The sequence below is a fragment of the Phyllobates terribilis genome, unplaced genomic scaffold (assembly GCF_046119375.1).
Source record: "Phyllobates terribilis strain yellow unplaced genomic scaffold, ASM4611937v1 Scaffold_5__5_contigs__length_657084704, whole genome shotgun sequence".
NCBI lineage: Eukaryota > Metazoa > Chordata > Amphibia > Anura > Dendrobatidae > Phyllobates > Phyllobates terribilis.
The window spans coordinates 92,744,223-92,765,734 of record NW_027362765.1 but is presented as its reverse complement, the minus strand read 5'-3'; the positions used below and the strand labels follow the sequence as shown (position 1 = coordinate 92,765,734).

General features: G+C 42.2%; 1 protein-coding gene across 2 annotated transcripts in view; it reads left to right on the top strand.

Moving 5' to 3' along the window:
• Nucleotides 1-21,512, top strand: part of SLC39A11 (solute carrier family 39 member 11) — a 444,394-nt gene that overhangs the window by 212,425 nt on the left and 210,457 nt on the right. The window contains exon 5 of one of the 2 annotated variants that reach the window (XM_073682539.1): nucleotides 442-538. In XM_073682539.1, coding sequence (XP_073538640.1) covers nucleotides 442-538 — 97 coding nt within the window. Of the gene's footprint in view, nucleotides 1-441; nucleotides 560-21,512 lie in introns of both variants that reach the window. The other variant, XM_073682538.1, reaches the window with a different exon arrangement.

Sequence of the window (21,512 nt, the reverse complement as noted above, 5' to 3'; positions counted from 1 at the left end):
TAATACAGGATGTAACTCAGGATCAGTACAGGATAAGTAATGTAATGTATGTACACAGTGACTGCACCAGCAGAATAGTGAGTGCAGCTCTGGAGTATAATACAGGATGTAACTCAGGATCAGTGCAGGATAAGTAATGTAATGTATGTACACAGTGACTGCACCAGCAGAATAGTGAGTGCAACTCTGGAGTATAGTACAGGATGTAACTCAGTATTTTAACGTTTTGCAAATATAGTCATATAAAAGCATGAAATAGTGTTATTGTAGTATAATACTTCTATATTAGTAGTAAGTTCTTCTACATCAGTTAGTAAACTTACCACTATTGATCTTGATTCTACTGCTGTAGAATTAAATGTTATAACACTCAGATTCTACATGGTTGCTCCCGTTGCTACATGCATTTTCTGATGATTGTACCTTGTTTCTGTTTTATAGGGTTTAAGTGATGATCCCTTCTCTTTTACAACTTTCAATAATGACTCCAAACCTGTCAAGGAGAAGAACGAAGACCGTGATTTGACCATCCGGATAGGTAGAGGAGTCCCTCACACAGGCAAGCATCCTACGTTGTCATATACCAAGCATGAGGAACGAACCTTGCACTTAGTTGGAGTGCTGTCAATTAGCTGTCTTCTGAATGTGATGAATGATTGCAGCTTTTTTTTTTTTGGGCTGGTATGACATGTAACATCAGGACACAGTTGGTTGACAGCACAGCATCTGAGTACATTTTTTATATTTTTTACTTTAATGGGAAGCAACACCTTTATTCCTGTCTTATTAAGTCAATGGCAGTATTTCCTCACTGTATGGTCTGCAAAAAATGGCTATATAGGAGAAGTATATGGCACAATATATGACAAGGTCACCCACAACATCTATTACTTTCCCTGAAACAGCACCACCACTGCACACAGGTTATGTCTGGTACTGCAGTTGAGCTCCCACATTACTCCTTCTGAAGGATAAAGCATTACATGGATGACCATGTAGTTCAATATTAATGAAGACCATAGAGCCTGGAAATACCTGCACCTTATTCCTCACCTTCCGAGTGCTTTGTCTTTTTATATTTTAAGACCTTTATTTTTTCCAGCTTTGTCAATGACTCTATATGTGTTCTATACCTAAAACACTACAGTATGAGCTGGTTTATTAGGGTCTTATGGTTTACCTTCTTTCTCCTGCCTTGAGCTTCCTTATCTTGGAAATGATCTATTCTTCTTTGTGATTGATTGTCCTGTTGGCTTGGCAGCAGAGCTGAACAAGATGTTAGTTCATTAGGGTCATGGTGAGATTTACAGGTCTGACATGTTTGCAAGGCAAGATGAGGAAAGGTAAAAAAAAAAGCCAAAGTGGGATGATCTGTCTCAGTGATTACTTCTAAGGGGCATAGTGCTTGATTATAAATATTTCAGTGGTCCTATTGGGACCTGTACATGGTAATATAGTCAACAAGGTGAGAATATAAGATTAGAACACCACTTTAAATCAGTTGTCCAGGGTGGCAGTACAAGTCCGTAGTCAGTCTAGGTGGCTGCAAACTTGTGAATCCTCACAGGACGCTGTCAGGATTTCCCAGCGTCGGGATCAGGTTGACACTTGATCGCTTGTATGCGATTTGAATACGAGCGGTCACATACCAACTAGACGTGCATGGCATGTGGCACGTCTTGTTGTAATGTAGCCAGAAATATGCATATTGCATACTTGTAGTCCAAATGACCGCTCGCACCTGACGCGGCACCAGAAGAATACGGACAATGCACACTGTTCTCGATGTGAGATTTCACAAGTCTGCATTCACATAGAGTGACTGCAGACTTGAGCCCCAAACCTGGACAACCCCTTTAATGTGCTGTGTTCCTCTTTTTGAAAGCAGGGTTATGTTATTGGTTTACCTTTTGATCCTGGTGCTGTATTACGCAGGCATATAATAATCTACCTGGTACATTTGTTTGATATTTACCTGGTTGATGGGCATTGGGTAAACCTTTACATTTTTGTTTTTTACAGTCTATTGCTACCAAGATCCAGTATTTCCGTTGTATAAACGCCAGGTTCTTGTGTAAGACACTGTTTACATGACATATATATTTTTAGTCAAATGCCTCTAATGCAGTCTAATCAGATTTCATGCTTTGCACTGAGGAAGGGCAACACCTCGAAACATGTGTCTGCAAAATTGAGATTCTGGTTTGGCTTTTATCGTAAGTCATATGACAAGGTTCGTTATACTGTCGATATTTATTTTTTGGATTCCTACTTCCAATAGGTAGCGCTACAGTTCAAGTCCTCTTCCTCTCTGAAGAGGAAATTTGCATATTTAATTTGCAAGAGGAGCATTGCATGGCCTATAAGTCTGCTTACACTGGCATGTCAGCCATGTCACTCTGCACAAGAAAGGACGTTATCCCTTAGACCCTAGATAGAACTTTAGTCATGTATATCAGTATTGTATACTCAAGGATCATGCAAACGCTACAGAGTGTGGACCTGCAATAATAAGCAATGCCACTTTAATTAGTTTGGACTAGTGATGTGCAGACCGACTTTTTTTTTGTGATCTGGTTCACTTGGATCCACTCACCAAAAAGAGCCGGCTGTTTTGGATCTTAAATGGATTTCTACTAAATATGTGTTCACCTCAGGTGAACACATATTTAAGATGAAGTTACTGTGGCTAAAACCCTGCTTACTTGCAGACAGCCAATTAAACTGGTGGGTAGGCATGTTTCAATGTGGATGGGCAGGGTTTGGCCCACCAAACACTGTAATTTTACGCCCAGTGAGAGCCATTCAGAAACTTTAGTGGCTCTAACTGGGATGCTGGCAACCATCATTCCCAGCAGGGAGCCCTACTCTTTGTCTCGCTTCGGTTGCGAACGACCCATCACTAGTTTGGACTAAAGCTGTCCATACACATAAGAGCAAAGTCAGCCAAACGTATCAGTTTTGCTAATTGTATATGTGTGAGGGCTTCCCAACTTGGGTGAGGAAAAAGGTATCCAAGTGGTCTGCCAGCGTATTACACCTTTCCTACTGAGCATGCATGCCACCGAGCATGTATGTGTATAGGGGAGGAGTCAAGGGAAATAGCCATGTCCCAAATGAGCATTGAGTCGACTGCAGTGCAAGATGTATGGGCACTTTACTGTCATTTCAAAAGGAGTGCATTGTCATTGTGGTTAAGCAATTTATAAGGCTAGCCTTACACATTCAATTAATTCAACGAAACTCTCTGTTTTTGGCGAGTCTAGATGACTTTTTACTTTATTGGAACCTCCCATCTTTCCTTCGATGACAGCTGACAAGTGAGAGAAGGATCGGGGAGTTTGAATCTCAATGACTGTCCCTTTAGAACTTCAATGCTTGATCCTTTTTAATTTCAACACCTGAACCTTTCAGTGCCCAATTATTTTGAATTTTAACAGTTAACCTTTGAACTTCAGCACCTGAACCTTTGAATTTCAGCTCCCATTGCTGTTGAATTTCAGCACCTGAACCTTTGAATTTCAGCTCCCATTGCTGATGAATTTCTGTATCGTTTTGAATTTCAGTGCTTGATCGTTTTGAGTGTCAACCTCCAATCATTTGGAATTTTAGTGATCGATCATTTTGCATTTCAGCATCTGAACCTATCAGTTTCAGCACCTGATCATTTTGAACTTTAACCTCCTATCCTTTGGAACTTCAGTGATTTATCCTGTTGAATTTCAGCACCTGAACCTTTGAACTTCAGTGCCCAATTATTTTGAATTTGAACACTCCTCTTCTTGAATTTCAGCGCCCTTCTGTGTTGAATTTCAGCACTCAACTGATTTTAATTTCGGCTCCTGATCCTTTTAAATTTCAGCGTCCTATCATTTTGAGTTTCAGCTCTCGATCCTTATGAATTTCAGCACATGAACCTTTGAATTTTAGCACCCTTATGGTTTTGAATTTCAACACTGAACCTTTAGAATTTCAGCTTCCATTCCTGTTAAGTTTGAATTTCAGAACCTGTTCTTTTTATATTTCAGCACCTGATTCTTTTGATTTTCAATACTGATCCTTCTGAATTTATCATAAATAATTTCGGCATCCGATCGCTTTTTTCCATGGAAAAAGAAAGCAATCCCCATTTAGAACACATTCATGCTTGTTGTCGAGAAGATGACTGTTGCCCAAACAGCAGTCGTCCTATCACTGTCCATCAGTTTTTATATTACTGATAATTTATAAAAAAATATGGCACGACTTTACTGCAAAGCTGCAACCTGAAAAAAATGGAATGACCACTTGCTGACAATTGAGCAACGAGCCAGCCATTGTGCTTCACCTAAAGTCACAATCTAAATAAAAGGATGCTGAAAATGTAAGCACACCCCAGTGGCCTCTGGAAAGAGTAAACTGTTTTGGTGTAGCTTCATATTTTGTGAAGAAATGGATTATTTTTTTGTTTTCTTTCTTTGCCCCCGCATCATTTTTCATTTTAAAAGTGGGAATGACATTTTAAATGTCCTGCCAGAAGAAGATATGTAGTAGGATGGTGGGAAGTAATCATTCCTGTGGCTCACAAAGTACCTTGATCAATAAGCAGAGCAGCGTAGGCTATGAAACACTGCACAGGAGAGCACTGAATCAGAGACCTGGCAGTGGGAGCGTGTCCATCTTACAGAGAACTTAAAAGGTTGCCAACTGTGAAATCCATCATTGATGAACCGGGACGCTGGTGATAAGTGGCCTACAAGTTTTGGCTCTTGCTAAAGTCTCGCCCTGTGGCTTAAAAATAATTTGTTTTCATGTCCTTAGTAATTTTTCTTTAAACTTTAAAGATGTGACTTTCTAATGAACCTATTGTCCAAAATAATAGGAAGAAAACAGATGTATAACAAGTCCCTTCCTAAAGTTATGTTTTGTGCCACATTTAGTTATATACTTACCTTTATGTATTGTTCAGTCATAAATGGTCTTCTGCAGTGCAACCTCCGATCTGAGCATTGGTGTCTTGGGACCCTATCAGTCAAACCTTGTAGACACCAGACATGCAAAGCTGCCGTAACAGTCCAAAAGAACAAAACTACAATTTAGGATTATTTACAGCAAGTGCAATGGGCAATAACAAGGAACATCCAGAATTTATAGTACTTCTTTTTCACTCTCTTATATAGCGGCAATAATTTCCGCAGTGCTTTACAGACATAATCTCTTTCCCCTATTGTATGTCTTTGGAGTCTTCACTTTTGTTGAAGTCAGAATCCAGCACAAAAGCAATAAACAAGTAATTGTAACAAAAAAATGGTCTCCTCCAATAGATACCATAAAATGTTATATAGCCCAAGAAACGATACAGAGATTTAAAGATACACTCCTCAACATTGAAATTGTAAAAAGTCACTGGAAAATTACAGCTTGGATAGACATGTTAAATTCAAATGATGAAAAAATGGAAACAAAATTTTCAAGATGTCTTGATTTATTCAGTTTGGAGTATGAGTGCCACGTGAAGAAATCTCCGAATTTACAGCCTCGGCTGCTATCAATAAGGTTTTTTTGAGAAATGTTCTGCCGTGCTGAATGCACTTGCATAAAACTTGTAGAAAGGCATGGTCTTGATACCCAAGTTAAAACTGAGTTTGGTGCTTATACCAGTTTAGTATGCCCAGGATCTGTATTGGGTCGCAAATCTTCCAGCTATTTTCTCAACTGACGTAACTTTCCATCCACTTTTTTTGAGAGGTTGGTTCATTTTCATCAGCACTCTGCCAGCACTATTGGTACAGGACATCCTTTCTCTCACTTCACATCATGCATTGCTTCTGCCATTGTTCATTGTCTTGCCGGTCCTAAACTCAAAGCCCACCTTTCTCTTATGTCTGTACGCAGTTTAACAGACAGGAGCAGAGAGATGAAGACTGGTCTCCTCTTCTTGTAGAAAGATAAAGACCCACCCCCTCTTTCAGTAATCCATCTCGGCATCTCTGCTTCTAGAAGCTGATTACCCTTGGCAACAGTCAGTTAGACAGAAGGCAGACACCTAATGGCCAGAACCTTGGGGGTGTAAAACAGCATAACTGCAAAAAAGTGATTTCCAGATTGTTTCTCTTTATCCCAGTCTCTATCATATTAGATTGTACATGAACCATTTAATGTCAGACCAGTTCTTCCAAACATATAAGCTGGCCATGTTCACATACTTCCCAAAAATACTCTACTTTTTAGTAAGTTATGGGCAGAATAGTCTACAATATATGACCTGCCATCTGCATTGCATAATGTGGAATATGGCCAAAAGATGCATACATGTCCAAAGTACTAAAAGATCACATACCTTCAGACATAATAGCAGTGATATTTGGTGGAAACCACGTGGAAAGCCTGACCGCTTCGTCCAGAGGCTAAAATGTGATAAATACTTGTCCTTCAGGAAAGCATATCCATGCCATGCAAGAAAACAGGTTCACAAATAGAATTTGTGGAGCAACACATTTTGAGTACATGCTATACACTTTCCTAAATTTACGTGGGTCTGCTTCAATGGTATTATGGCTTAAAGTGGTTGGCAACGCCTTTACAAGTCTTTTTCTTGTGAGCTAAATGCCAGAGATATGCAATGTAACTTGAGCTGCTCCCCTGGTCACATAATCTCTGGTTGAGAATGCCCAGACTTCCTGGGATGTTGTTAGAACCCTCCTGTTTGTTTTTTCCATCTTGTGTTTTGCGGTCACGTGACCACCTGCCTTTATATTCCAGCTCGGCCCTTTTGGCTGTGCTGGACTTCAGTGTTTGACTGTTTTTCTAGCCAGGTGCTTCGGTGCCTATCTCTGTCAGTTCGCTTGGTTCTTCTGGGACCTCTAGTACCTTTTTTGTCTGTTTGTCTTTTTGTGTTCTGCAACAACTTCTCTGTTTATGAAGTGTTCCATTTTTGTTCCAGTCCTTAGTTCTTTTAGGGACCCCTCCCATTATGCTATAGGTCTTCGTTCAGCCTAGCCGAGGACTAAGGCGGGTCTGTTTGCTAGGAACAGGCAGCCCACTACATCGTAGGGATTCAGCTTAGTCTTACTGTAGGGACAGCTTTCCCCTATCTTTCCTTAGTACATGTTGCAGTTCATAACAGATGTCGCCTCAAAATCTCCCTGCGATCCGGGCTCTGGAACCTCGTGGGAGGACATGACTTGCCGGTGGTGGGCGGGACTCCATTCAGCAGAGCTTGCACTACTCCTGTGCATGCTGCTGCAGACGCAGCACTCCCTGCAGGCACAGCACTCCCTGCAGACGCAGCACTCCCTGCAGACGCAGCACTCCCTGCAGGCACAGCACTCCCTGCAGACGCAGCACTCCCTGCAGGCACAGCACTCCCTGCAGACGCAGCACTCCCTGCAGGCACAGCACTCCCTGCAGACGCTGCACTCCCTGCAGACGCTGCACTCCCTGCAGACGCTGCACTCCCTGCAGACACAGCATTACTGTAGGGGAGCTCCTCTTTGTATTTATATTTATAGCAGGGTGTATATATACATGTACACACACTGATATATACCCTGGGTAATTCATATACACCCTGCTGTATTCACCCTATATTATGAATTCATTCATATTTCTCTCCCCTTCCATCGAATCCATTCATCAGTGAGGGGGAGTAGGGGATAATCTTTATTGCCAGGGCTGCTGTTCTGGTGCTTTGTGCATTAGCACAGTGGCTCCTTGGTTTGCAGCACTGGGGTCCTGGGTTAAAATACAAGCAAGGGCAACATCTGCAAGGAGTTTGTATGCTCACCCCGTGTTTGCATGGGTTTCCTCTAGGCACTCTGGTTTCCTTCCACACTCCAAAGGCATACTGATAGGGAATCTAGATTGTGAGCCCCAATGGGGACAGTGCCGATAATGTCTGTAAAGTGCTGTGGAATTAATGGCGCTATATAAGTGAGTAAAATAAATAATAAACTTATTTTCCCTGTAACCCTGTCCAGAACAAGAGATTATGCTGATGCTGTGTATGATGCTCGCTGATAAAGGAGTGGGAGGAGATGAGTAACAGTTACAGGTCTGTGCTCACTGCTGGCTTGCAGCCTAGCACAAGGCCTGATAGAAAATGTAGTCAGAAAAGAGCAGAGGAATCTGAAGAGAAAATGGTGGCTGTGACAGCACCGTTGATGTCAGGGTACAGGAAGCGAAGTAGAAAGACAGAAAACAACATGAAACTGGCAGAAAAGATATATGGGGAATCTTTAGAGGCACTATCTCTATGACAAAACAGTAGGGTAGAGGACAACCTCTTTAACCGGTTCAGGACCGCCCACTGTAGATAAACGTCGGCGCTGCCTGGGCTCTGTGCAGCACCGACGTTTAAATACGGTGGGTGGTCCCGCAGCGCTCAGGACCCCCAGGGTCCTGCAAGCGCTGCGATTCCGGTGCAGAGCGATAGCTCTGACAGGGGACATCAACGGGACCCGATTGGATCAGGTCCCAATGATGTTAACCCTTTGCTGTCTTCTATATGCCGCGATCTATAGTGATCGCGGCATATAGAAGATAGTGAGAGGAGAGGGGTCGTCAACTTACCTCTCCGACGGCCCCCTGATAGCTTCCAGGACCTTCCTTTGTTATGGCAGCTGGAGGTCACATGACCGCCTCCAGCTCTGCCATATATGGTGTCCTGCTAGGCTCAGCCTGCAGCTGAAGCCTGGCAGGACACACTGACTGGGAAACAGTCAGCAAAGATCTCATCCAATTTAATACATGTCTATTACATTGGATGAGATCAGTGATTAGAAAAATAAAAATTAATGTCCCATACAGGGACTAAGTAAAAATGTAAAAAAAAAAAAAGTAAAAAAAATGTTTTTAAACTGTTAAAAAAAATCACAAAATAAATAAAAATAAATAAATAAAATATTAAACCAATAAATCCGTATATTTATGCAAAACCAAAAAAAGTACACGTTTGGTATCGCCGCGTCCGAAACAACCCGATCTATAAAACTGTCACACTAATTAACTCCTGTGCACACCGTAATAAAAATAAATAAAAAACGGAGCAAAAAACTATGCTTTTTCATCATGTCGCCAAACAAAAAGGGGGAAAATAATGCGATCAAAAAGCAAAATGGAAATAAAAATGGTACCGCTGAAAACGTCATCTTGTTCCGCAAAAAAAAAGCCGCCATACTGCTCCATCAATCGAAAAATAAAAAAGTTATAGCGCTCAGAATAAAGCGATGCAAAAAAATATTTTTTCTATAAAATTGTTTTATTGTGTAAAAGCGCCAAAACATAAAAAAAATATACATTAAGTGTAGTATCGCTGTAAACGTACTGACCCGAAGAATAACGCTGCCTGATCACTTTTACCACACGCAGAACGGCATAAAAAAAAAACTCAAAAAACAATTCCTGAATTGTTGGTTTTTGTTAATTTTACCTCCCAAAAAACGGAATAGAAAGCGATCAAAAAATGTCACGTACCCAAAAATGGTACCAATAAAAATGTCAACTCGTCCTGCAAAAAGCAAGCCGTCACATGACTCTGTCGGCCGAAATATGGAAAAATTATAGCTCTCAAAATATGGCGATGCAAAAACTAGATTTTGCAAAAAAAAGCATCTGTGTGTGACAGCTGTCAATCATAAAAACCCGATATAAATCTGGTATCTCTGTAATCGCACGACCCGAAGAATAAAGTAATCTCATCACTTATACCGCACGAGGAACGGCGTAAAAAATAAATAAAACCAATTCTTCACCTGCTACTGATTTGTTTATTATGTCTCCCAAAGATCGCAGTAAGGCTCTGCCCACATTTATCCTGCGCTCTGCTCTGAGCGCTTACACCAGAGTTTCCGTGTAAATCTCTGAAATACGTGATTCAGACGGAACCCATAACGGAAGATTCCCTGTAACGAGGCAGATATAGGCCACTGTGGATGCCGTCTGGCCTGTGATCCCACTGTGTCATTTGTTTTAGGCGTGCATAAAAGTGCGGTTGGCCACAGTTTTGTGCACTTCTGGAAAAAAGGACACCGCTAAACAGAGGCCAGACGGAGTCCAGAGTAACTCTGCTGCCTCATTACAGTGAATGGATCCCGCATCACTTGGAAATTTAGATGGAAACCCCTATGTAAGTGCTCAGCCTAGAGCGCCGGATAAATGTTACGTAAAATGTTCCCAATAAAAGCTTCAATTCAGTGCTCAAAAAAAGCTAGTCCCCACTCAGGTCCATCATCTGTTAAAAATATAAGGGACTTCCAAGTTACCGGTAGCAGAAAGGCTCTGGAAAAGCGAAATGGCCCTTGCCCCCCAAAAGAAATTCAGAAAATTTTGTGCTCCCAAATCCAAATGCCTATTCTACAATAATTTGTTCTCCAATTGTCAAATAGCGCTCCGTCCCCCCAAGATCTCGCCGTATGGCTGAGCGGTACGATACAGCCACATATGGGGTATTGCCACTTTTAGAAGAAATTGTGTGACACATTTCGGCACCATTTTTACCCATTGCCCTGTGTGAAAATGTAAAATCTGAGGGTAAAACATTTTTTTGTGGTAAAAATATAATTATGCTTTTTTCACTGCCCAATGGTATAAATTTAAAAATTAAAAAATACTCACTACTTCCCTAGATGAATTCCTTGAGAGGTGTAGTTTACAAAATGGGGTCACTTTTGGGGGTTTCTGCTGTTTCGGCATGTCAGCGACTCTTCAAATGTGACGTGGTGTCTGCTGCCTATCCCAGCCAACATAGCGCTCCTTTCTCTTCCGAACCCTGCCGTACACCAAAGCAGTGGTTTTCCCCCACATATGGGGTATCGGCGTACTCAGGAGAAATTGCACAACAAATTTCATGGTGCAATTTCTCCTGTTACCCTTATGATAATACAAAATTAGGGGATGAAAAACATTTTTTGTGGGAAAAATGTGAAAATTTTATTTTTACAGCTCAATATTATAAACTTCTGTGAAGCACCTGGGGGTGTAAGGTGCTCACCACACATCTAGATAAGTTCCCTAAGGGGTCTAGTTTCCAAAATGGTGGCACTTGTGGGGGGTTTCCACTGTTTAGGCACATTAGGGGCTCCCCAAATGCAACATGGCGTCCGCTAATTATTGAAACAAATTTTACATTCAAAAAGTCTAATGGCGCTCCTTCCCTTCCGAACCCTGCAGTGCGCCCAAACAGTGGTTTTCCCTCACATATGGGGTATCAGCGCGCTCATGAGAAATTGCACTACAAATTTTATATTCCATCTTTTCCTGTTACGCCTGTGAAAATAAAAAAATTGGGTCTAAAGTAACATTTTTGTGAAAAAAAGTTAAATGTTCATTGTTTTCTTCCATGTTCCAAAAATTCCAGTGAAGCACCTGAAGGGTTAATAAAGTTCTTGAATGTGGTTTTGAGCACATTGAGGGGTGCAGTTTTTAGAATGGTGTCACTTTTGGGTATTTTCTGTCATAAAGACCCCTCAAAGTGACTTCAAATATGATGTGGTCCCTAAAAAAAATGTTTTTGTAAATTTTGTTGGAAAAATGAGAAATCGGTGGTCAACTTTTAACCCTTATAGCTTCCTAACAAAAAAAAATTTTGGTTCCAAAATTGTGCTGATGTGAAGTAGACATGTGGGAAATGTTATTTATTAACTATTTTGTGTGACATATCTCTCTGATTTAAGGGCATGAAAATTCAAAGTTTGAAAATTGCAAAATTTTCACAATTTTCGCCAAATTTCAGATTTTTTCATAAATAAACACAAGTGATATCGAAGAAATTATACCACTATCATGAAGTACAATATGTCATGAAAAAACATTCTCAGAATCAGGGGAATACGTTGAAGCGTTCCAGAGTTATTACCTCATAAAGTGACAGTGGTCAGAATTGAAAAAATTGGCCCGGTCACGAAGGCAAAAACAGGCTCTGGTGCGAAGTGGTTAATATCTGTTAGACTGAAATCACACATGCAATTTTTGGTGACCAGAAGTGGATGTAAGTCCTCCTTTTACACCTTCCTTTTGGATCCCTGCAGAAACACCACTAAAATATTACGTGGTTATACCGTAGGTATTACCGAGGTCCTTCTTCCTTTTCATCCTGTCTCCACCGATCCATCTACATTTATTACAACCGTTCTGAAACTTTCTCCCACTGTTTTCAAATTTGCAACATATACGGTAATATTGGCCTCTGGTGTTTCTGTGCCGCGTAATTTAGAAACTTGAGGGAAAATTCAAAGCGTAAAATATATTGTCATACAATAAAACAAAGCTTTCACAAGTCAGAAGAAATAAACCGATGAGTGCATAAACAAAACCTGTGTTTATTTGTATGCACAGACGCTTCCTAAGGAGGTTGAAAAGCTCCCAGCGCAGCATACGGGATGTGTCAGAACAGATTAATCTTTAATCATTCCTTAGTGATAGATTCCCTTTGAGATTGTAGAGCTTTATATCTTACAAGTGCAATGAGGGATATGATCAAAACCCCCATACACATCAGGGGATTGCGAGAAGTACAGGGATAACATGGCCCTAGAAAAGCATTCACTTTTACTTCTCAGGAACTTGTACCAAGGAAACTTCTCATTTGAAAGGAAAGGGGATTAATAAGTGTGGACTGTTAACGAATGTAGGGTATTTTACGGTTAGAGTATATAGATCTGCCTTTATGTGGAAAGCATCTTCTTGTGCAGAAGATATACTGTATACACCTTCTATTTCTGAATCTGAAATTAGAGACAAGTAAAAAAAAAGAAAGAAAGCAAACTACCCCTTCCCAACATATGACGTATAGTTAGTCATATACCGGCACCCTGACTTTGAGGCAGCCCACATCTTTCCCGGCAGATAATGGCTGTGTTATTCAGCCATCATCAGCCTCTAACCTATTAAATGCCGTTGTCAATCTGTAGCAGCGGCATTTAATGCACATTGGCAGGGTGTCACTTCATTCTATGTGCCCATCAGCGTGCCCGTGACGTGATCACGGTGTGCCGATCGGTTGCCATGACGGCCGGGGGTCTGCTGAAGACCCCCGTGCCTGTCATGATAGTTTTCCTGTGAAAGACCCCAGTGCCTGTCATGATGGTTCTGCATGGCTGGCGTAAATAGGATACTGTGATTTTCGCTATACAAAGCAGTTCTGTGTTGTTGCTGTATATAGCACAAGCAATCAAACAATTGCACGTTCAAGTCCCCTAAGGGGACTAACAAATATACATTTGAAAGTGAAAAGGAAATGTTTTGAAAAAAATAAAAGTTCAAATCACCACCTTTTTACCCATTAAAAATAAAAGAAATGAAATTACACATATTTGGTATCGCTGCATTTGTAAAAGTCCGATCTATCGAAATATAAAATAAATTCATCTGATTGGTAAACGGCGTAACGAGAAAAAAGAATCAAAACTCCAGAATTACTTTTTTTTCAACCTCTGCAACACTACAATAAAATGCAATCAGAGGCGATTACAACATCGTATCTACCCCAAAATGGTATCAATAAATATGTCAGCTCAGGGTGCAAAAAAATAAGCCCTCACACAGTTCCATTGACCAAAAATTGAAAACGTTACAGGTCTCGGGAAATGGCAAATGGCGACACAAGTGAATTTTATTTATTTTCATCACTTATATATGTAAAAAAAAATATACATTTGGTATCTGCGTACTCATACTGACCTGGAGAATCATGGTCAGTTTTACTATATAGTGACCATGGTATACATATATGTTGCATAATTGGGCTTTTTTCTTTATTTGTCCCGTCTTGGATTTTTTTTCCCCATTTAAAAGTACATGACATGATAAAATCAATGGTATCATTCAAAAGTACGACTCGTCTGGCAAAAATCAAGCCATCATACTGCTACTTAGATGGAACAATAAAAAAGTAATAGCTCTTAGAAGAAGGGGAAGAGAGGACTAAAGCAGAAAATCGCCCCGGAAGGGGTTAAAGTGTTTATGCACATAGAATTAATTTTGGTTAAATTCCCTGATTTCAAAACAATCCACAAACAATCTATTGTTTAAAATAGATTAGCAATAACAGATATCAAGGAAAGGAAGGATTGGTCACGTTGGATTTCACATGCCCGGTCCTTTGTTCTACCCACAGATAAACTGCTGTCAAATGTGTCTGGCAGCAGCTTATTCCCTTCTCATCTCATTACCAGCCAAACCTGGCAGTCATGTTTATGGGCAGGGAAAGATGCTTGTCAGTTTGTCAGCCTGTTTATGGTATGATAGGAGTTGTAGTTTTGCAGCAGTTGGCGAGTAACAGGTTGCAGTATGAATTTCACTTTTAGGGTATGTACACAATTTTGCAGCATGTTTTCTTTGCTCTTTGCAGTGAAAACGCTGTGTTTTACAGTGTCTGCAAAGTAAATTTAGATTTCTAAAATCTCATTCACAGGCTGCGTTTTATTTTTTTCATTGTGTTTTCTGAGCTGCCGGACATTTTTTTTTAATTTGCAACGTGTCACTTCTTTCAATATTTTTCACCCATTCTAATGAATAGAAAATAATGCATGCTCTAATGCAAAAAAAAAAAATCCACAACAAAAAAGGCTGCCTGTGAACGTACCCTTGTTTAATTGTCTTCGAAGTGCACAGAATAGGTTTCGTTTTTGGTTGTCCCGCAGAATTAGAGTATGTCTAATTAGTAAGACGGGTGATAACATGAAGAAAAGTTCCTGTATTTCCCATAGGTCCCTCACTTCCCTCTTCTTATGCTTGATGGGTAACAAGTTGGGTTTAGTGAGAAAGCAGTGGGCTATGATTGATTATAATAGAGGTGATAACATGAAGAAAGTTGTATATTCTCCGAGTCACTGGGGAAGAACAGTAAGAAGGGTGATCACATGAGAAAAAGTCACTGTAAATCCCTTGCTCATTCTCAATTATTACTAAACGTATATTGCCACGTATGAGCATGGTATCACCAATATGGCACAAGCAAATTAGTTCAGGAAAAACATCAGATTTTGGTAATTAAAATAAATAATTGAATAGATTGTTTAGATCTTTAGGTAAATGAATGACATTTATTTATTAATGTCTCTGCTGTTACAGCCCAGGAATGCTTAAATCCAATCAGGTCTCTGTCTCTGTCTTTCTCTGTTGGTCTTTCTATCTATGTTTGGCCATTATCTGTTTGTGAGTTTGTGTAATAGTTAGGAGCAAACCTGTATGGTGTGCATGTGTGTGTATTTATATACATACAGTACAGACCAAAAGTTTGGACACACCTCATTTAAAGATTTTTCTGTATTTTCATGACTTTGAAAATTGTACATTCACACTGAAGGCATCAAAACTATGAATTAACACATGTGGAATTATATACTTAACAAAAAAGTGTGAAACAACTGAAAATTTGTCTTATATTCTAGGTTCTTCAAAGTAGTCACCTTTTGCTTTGATGACTGCTTTGCACACTCTTGGCATTCTCTTGATGAGCTTCAAGTGGTAGTCACCGGAAAAGGTTTTCACTTCACCGGTGTGCCCTGTCAGGTTTAATAAGTGGGATTTCTTGCCTTATAAATGGGGTTGGGATCATCAGTTGTGTTGCGCTGAAGTCTGGTGGATACACAGCTGATAGTCCTACTGAATAGACTGTTAGAATTTGTATTATGGCAAGAAAAAAGCAGCTAAGTAAAGAAAAACGAGTGGCCTTCATTACTTTAAGAAATGAAGGTCAGTCAGTCCGAAAAATTGGGCAAACTTTGAAAGTGTCCCCAAGTGCAGTTGCAAAAAACATCAAGCGCTACAAAGAAACTGGCTCACATGAGGACCGCCCCAGGAAAGGAAGACCAAGAGTCACCTCCACTTCTGAGGATGTTTATCCGAGTCACCAGCCTCAGAAATCGCAGGTTAACAGCAGCTCAGATTAGAGACCAGGTCAATGCCACACAGAGTTCTAGCAGCAGACACATCTCTACAACAACTGTTAAGAGGAGACTTTGTGCAGCAGGCCTTCATGGTAAAATAGCTGCTAGGAAACCACTGCTTAGGACAGGCAACAAGCAGAAGAGACTTGTTTGGGCTAAAGAACACAAGGAATGGACATTAGACCAGTGGAAATCTGTGCTTTGGTCTGATGAGTCCAAATTTGAGATCTTTGGCTCCAACCACCGTGTCTTTGTGCGACGCAGAAAAGGTGAACGGATGGACTCTACATGCCTGGTTCCCACCGTGAAGCATGGAGGAGGAGGTGTGATGGTGTGGGGGTGCTTTGCTGGTGACACTGTTGGGGATTTATTCAAAATTGAAGGCATACTGAACCAGCATGGCTACCACAGCATCTTGCAGCGGCATGCTATTCCATCCGGTTTGCGTTTAGTTGGACCATCGTTTATTTTTCAACAGGACAATGACCCCAAACACACCTCCAGGCTGTGTAAGGGCTATTTGACCAAGAAGGAGAGTGATGGGGTGCTACGCCAGATGACCTGGCCTCCACAGTCACCAGACCTGAACCCAATCGAGATGGTTTGGGGTGAGCTGGACCGCAGAGTGAAGGCAAAAGGGCCAACAAGTGCTAAGCATCTCTGGGAACTCCTTCAAGATTGTTGGAAGACCATTTCCGGTGACTACCTCTTGAAGCTCATCAAGAGAATGCCAAGAGTGTGCAAAGCAGTCATCAAAGCGAAAGGTGGCTACTTTGAAGAACCTAGAATATAAGACATATTTTCAGTTGTTTCACACTTTTTTGTTAAGTATATAATTCCACATGTGTTAATTCATAGTTTTGATGCCTTCAGTGTGAATGTACAATTTTCATAGACATGAAAATACAGAAAAATCTTTAAATGAGAAGGTGTGTCCAAACTTTTGGTCTGTACTGTATATATATCTTGGTGTATATACATTATATAAGTGCATTATGTCAAGCATACATTCCAGCACACACGTACAGATTCACATTGTTCAGCAAACCCTCAACTTTTCAATTGGCTTCTTCAGAAACACAAGGCATACATTCAAGGTTCATGGCCGCTGAAGGTAACAAGGACCATCTATTGCATCTTACTGATCCATTCCTTCTGGTCGTGCTGAAAGTCTTCAGACATGATTTGATGAAGTTACCTGTAGCATTCATGTTAACTGATTAAACTAGTAATAATATTCTCTTCTCAAGGCTTCGGCTTTGTTCTTTGCGAGAATGTCGTTGTCACAAAGGAGCAGAGTCAGACAATGACTTTTAAAAATATTGTACTGTATTTTCTATCCTCCGTATTCTGCAAAACAGTTCTTTAAGTAAGTAGGTACTTAAAAGGGATGTCTGTGATTAAGGTATTAATGACCTGTCCTAGGGCTAGGCATCAATATCAGAATGGTGGGGGTCTGCCAATGCTCAGCTGATACTTGGAGCCACTTCCTCACACACAGCGTACGGAGCCAAATCACCACTGCTCTGTACACTGTGGAATGGTTGTCGGGTACTGCAGCGTAGATCGCAGTCACTTTAATGTCATCTGATCTGCAGTACCGGGAGCAGCCACTACACAGTGTATGGCCGCTGTGGTGTTACGGCTTCGTTCACTGCTGGCGGCGGTGACACCAGGTATCTGCAGATCGTAGGGGAGTCAGATGTAGCCCTTCAATGATGTGATATTGATGACTTATCCAAAAGGCACCCATACACATTAGGCCAGCAGTTTAATATGAATGGGGGCCTCCCAACTCTCCCCTGACAGGTAATGTTAGAGATAAGAATCTGGCATGTCCAATTTTGGACTACCAATTATTTTGATGTCTGCAACAAATGCCGCCACCAGAGCAGTCTTCAGCACTAGAGGTCTCAGCAGAGCTGCCAGATGAACGATCGGCTAAACCATCATTCATGAGACAGCTGTCTATTAAGTACGAGGCCCGTAAGCATAGATCTTTGATATATCTGTCATGGACAACCCCTTTAAATGTTATCTCATCAAGACAAACTCTGTCCATATGAATGTCTAGAAGGGGTCTCTGCTCAAAACACCCAAAAGCCTAAGTATGTGCAGCTTTGACTCTCTTACATGGGTGTCTATTTACATGGATGATCCCACATTTCCCCTGTAGCAGCCATTGCAGACAAAACTTCCTGTTAATACGCGATTACCAAGGGCATCGCTCTCACTGGAGTTCATGGCACATTTGCGCATTACATGGACAGCCCATTGAGTTCAGTTGATAATATATAATACTTCGTCTTCCCTGTGGCAAGTAAAAATTTGCTGCTGGATTCCACCACAGTTTGCAGCTGGTCGCCAGGACGACCAGCAGCGAACGACCAGCGGCGAATGACCTGCAAGATCAAGCTATTATTGATGGTTCTCTTCCAACTAAAAAGGGATTGTTCTAAGTGAACGATTCCTTATAGAGGTTGTGTCATGTATTTTAAGGAGCACAATGCTCCCTGGTTTCCTGCTTACCAGGAAGGCCGATTGATTGGCAGGAGGCATGGTTGTGCCGCTGGCCCATGCTGTGTGCTCTGATGCTGCAAATATAAACAGCTCTGCCTCTTCAACTTCAAATAACTATAGGGGCACCCAAACTGACCAGATCCAAGACATTGGAAAGGGTATGTAAGTGCTGCGCTCCCTGCCTAGGAGTCTGGCCACCGCTGATAGACTGCAGAGGTAGCCGCCGGTAACTTAAGCAACTTAATACAAACAATAAAAATGAACAATCCCTCCCTTCTTCAGGAGAATTTTTAATAAGAATTAATTTGCAATTTTGCTGGTTTTCACAAGCGCTTTGCAATTTTACCAATGAAAGAACTTGAGAATAAAGCTTTTAAGCTGCAGGCTCCGGTCCTCTGTCCCAGCGTGGTCTCTGCCTGATGCAGGGCAGCATAGCCTGTGTTGGCATGTGAGCATAGCTATTATATCTAAAGCTTGGTCAACTTTCATTTTGCCAGAGCCACTGCAGAGACAGAGAAGGATTTGCAGGTTTTAAGTAGTTAAGTGCCCCCCCAAAAAAAATTCTGTAGAATAATTAGGTACGTAAAACATTATACTTTGCATTTAGCCATTTTATACAAATCCTTCTCAAAAAACCTGGAACACATAGGGTATAATTCCCTAGGAATAGTACTCCGCGCTTCTTCTCATCTGATGACAGGAGATCCTACCGATGATCCCTCTGCTCTGCCGCAGCACTGACACAGCAGGCAGCACCGACACAGAAGGCGGCACAGCGTCTTACTCTCCACATTTACTGTCATCCCCATGATTACTAGCAACAGCCACCAAGCCGAGTAGCCCTCAGAGACCTTTTTTTTCAGGACCACATCTCAAGCTTTTAAGCCTGGAATTGGGGAGATATTACCGAATCTTACATTTTATAGAAGGTGGCAAGTACAGGAGAAAATATTTTCAAGAACTAAAACAGCAACTCCTATTTGGTACTGCCTGACATCCAGTACTGCAGCATAATCGCACTGTGCATTACCGGCCAAGAGCATGTTAATGCCTTATTAAATGAGACCCACTAATAAAGAAAAAAAGCTCCTATAAAAAACCTTAAATGGGTATTCCTATCTCCAAGATCCTATCCCAATATGTAGGATATGTAATAATAATAATTATCCAAGAAAAAAAGAGAAGAACGGGTCCCATAGGACCCGTTGAAGCGCAGGAGGAACGAAACGGCCATTGTCAATTTAGTGTCCACATCATTCTCCCTCTTGTTTTAAAAATACAAAATAAAGCACTTTTAAAAGGGATGGTGCTACCTTCTTCTTTTTTCTTGGATAATGTAGCATGGGCGTCTCTGCCTCCTGCCGGGCAGAGACGCCGTTCCCCTCAACGCCGCGGTCCCGGTCCGGTGTCTTCCTGTTCCCCTGTTGCTGAGGCACACACTGCACGCAGCTTCCCGGGCACTGTGCTTAGGGCGCGCACACGTGCTCCCGCCCTCGTAAAGGGGCCGCGCGCGCCGTCCTAAAGAGTCCAATGGCTGGAGGACTGGCCCTATATTAAGCACCTCCTCCAAAATGGAGGTGCCTGTGCAAGGTTGTTGTTTGTGTGCTACCACTCTCCTCAGCCCTCCGGTTCCTTGCCCGCCAGTCTGTCGAAACGGTCCTGCTCGCCAGACTGTCGAAACGGTCCTGCCCGCCAGACTGTCGAAACGGTCCTGCCCGCCAGACTGTCGAAACGGTCCTGCCCGCCAGACTGTCGAAACGGTCCTGCCCGCCAGACTGTCGAAACGGTCCTGCCCGCCAGACTGTCGAAACGGTCCTGCCCGCCAGACTGTCGAAACGGTCCTGCCCGCCAGACTGTCGAAACGGTCCTGCTCGCCAGACTGTCGAAACGGTCCTGCCCGCCAGACTGTCGAAACGGTCCTGCCCTGTCTGAGTACATTGAGGAGAATCTTGCTAGGGGATTTATCCGGAAATCCACCTCTCTCCGGCTGGAGCAGGATTCTTCTTCGTCAAGCAGAAAAATGGCTCGCTTCGTCCTTGTATTGACTCTAGGGGTCTAAACCAGATTACCATCAAAAATAAGTACCCCCTGCCTCTCATCTCGGAGTTGTTTCACCGCCTAAAAGGCGCGAGGATCTTCTCCAAGCTCGATCTTCGGGGGGCGTACAATCTGCTCCAGATTCGCCAGGGAGATGAGTGGAAGACGGCATTCAACACCTGGGACGGTCACTACAAATATATCGTGATGCCCTTCGGTCTCTGTAATGCTCCAGCCGTCTTCCATGAGCTAGTTAACGACATCTTCCAATATCTCCTGTATTCCTGCGTGGTGGTGTACCTGGACGACATCTTGGTGTTCTCCCCGGATCTGCCCTCACGCCAGAGGGATGTTCGTCAGGTTCTGCTGAGGCTCCGGAAGAATCGCCTGTATGCTAAATACGAGAAATGCCTCTTTGAGCAGACCTTCTTGTCGTTTCTTGATTACATCATTTCTGAGACCGGTCTGCCGATGGATCCTGAGAAGGTGTCTGCCGTCTTAAAGTGGCCCCGACCGGAGGGATTGAAGGCGATTCAACGGTTTGTGAGTTTCGCAAACTATTACCGCCTCTTCATTCCTCATTTTTCCTCCCGGACTGCTCCCATCTCTGCTCTCACCCGTAAAGGAGCAAATCCCAGGGAGTGGTCTTCCTAGGCGGAGAAAGCCTTCGTCTCCCTAAAACAAGCCTTCTCCTCCGCTCCAGTGCTACACCGTCCGGATTGCAACAAGCAGTTCTTCTTGGAGGTTGATTCCTCTTCCTCCGGGGCCGGAGTGGTGCTTACCCAGAAATCCTCGTCCGGGAGAATGGTAACCTGCGGCTTCTTCTCCAAGCTCTTCTCCTCGTCTGAGCGCAACTACTCCATAGGAGATCGAGAGCTGCTGGCCATCAAATTAGCGCTGGAGGAGTGGCGCTACTTGCTGGAGGGGGCTCTGCACCTGGTGGTCATCTACACTGACCATAAAAACCTTGCTTATTTGCTGAATGCCCAAAGACTAAACCCTCGTCAGGCCAGATGGTCACTATTCTTCGCTCAATTCTGCTTTACTCTTCACTACCGCCCGGCAGACAAGAACATTAAAGCCGACGCA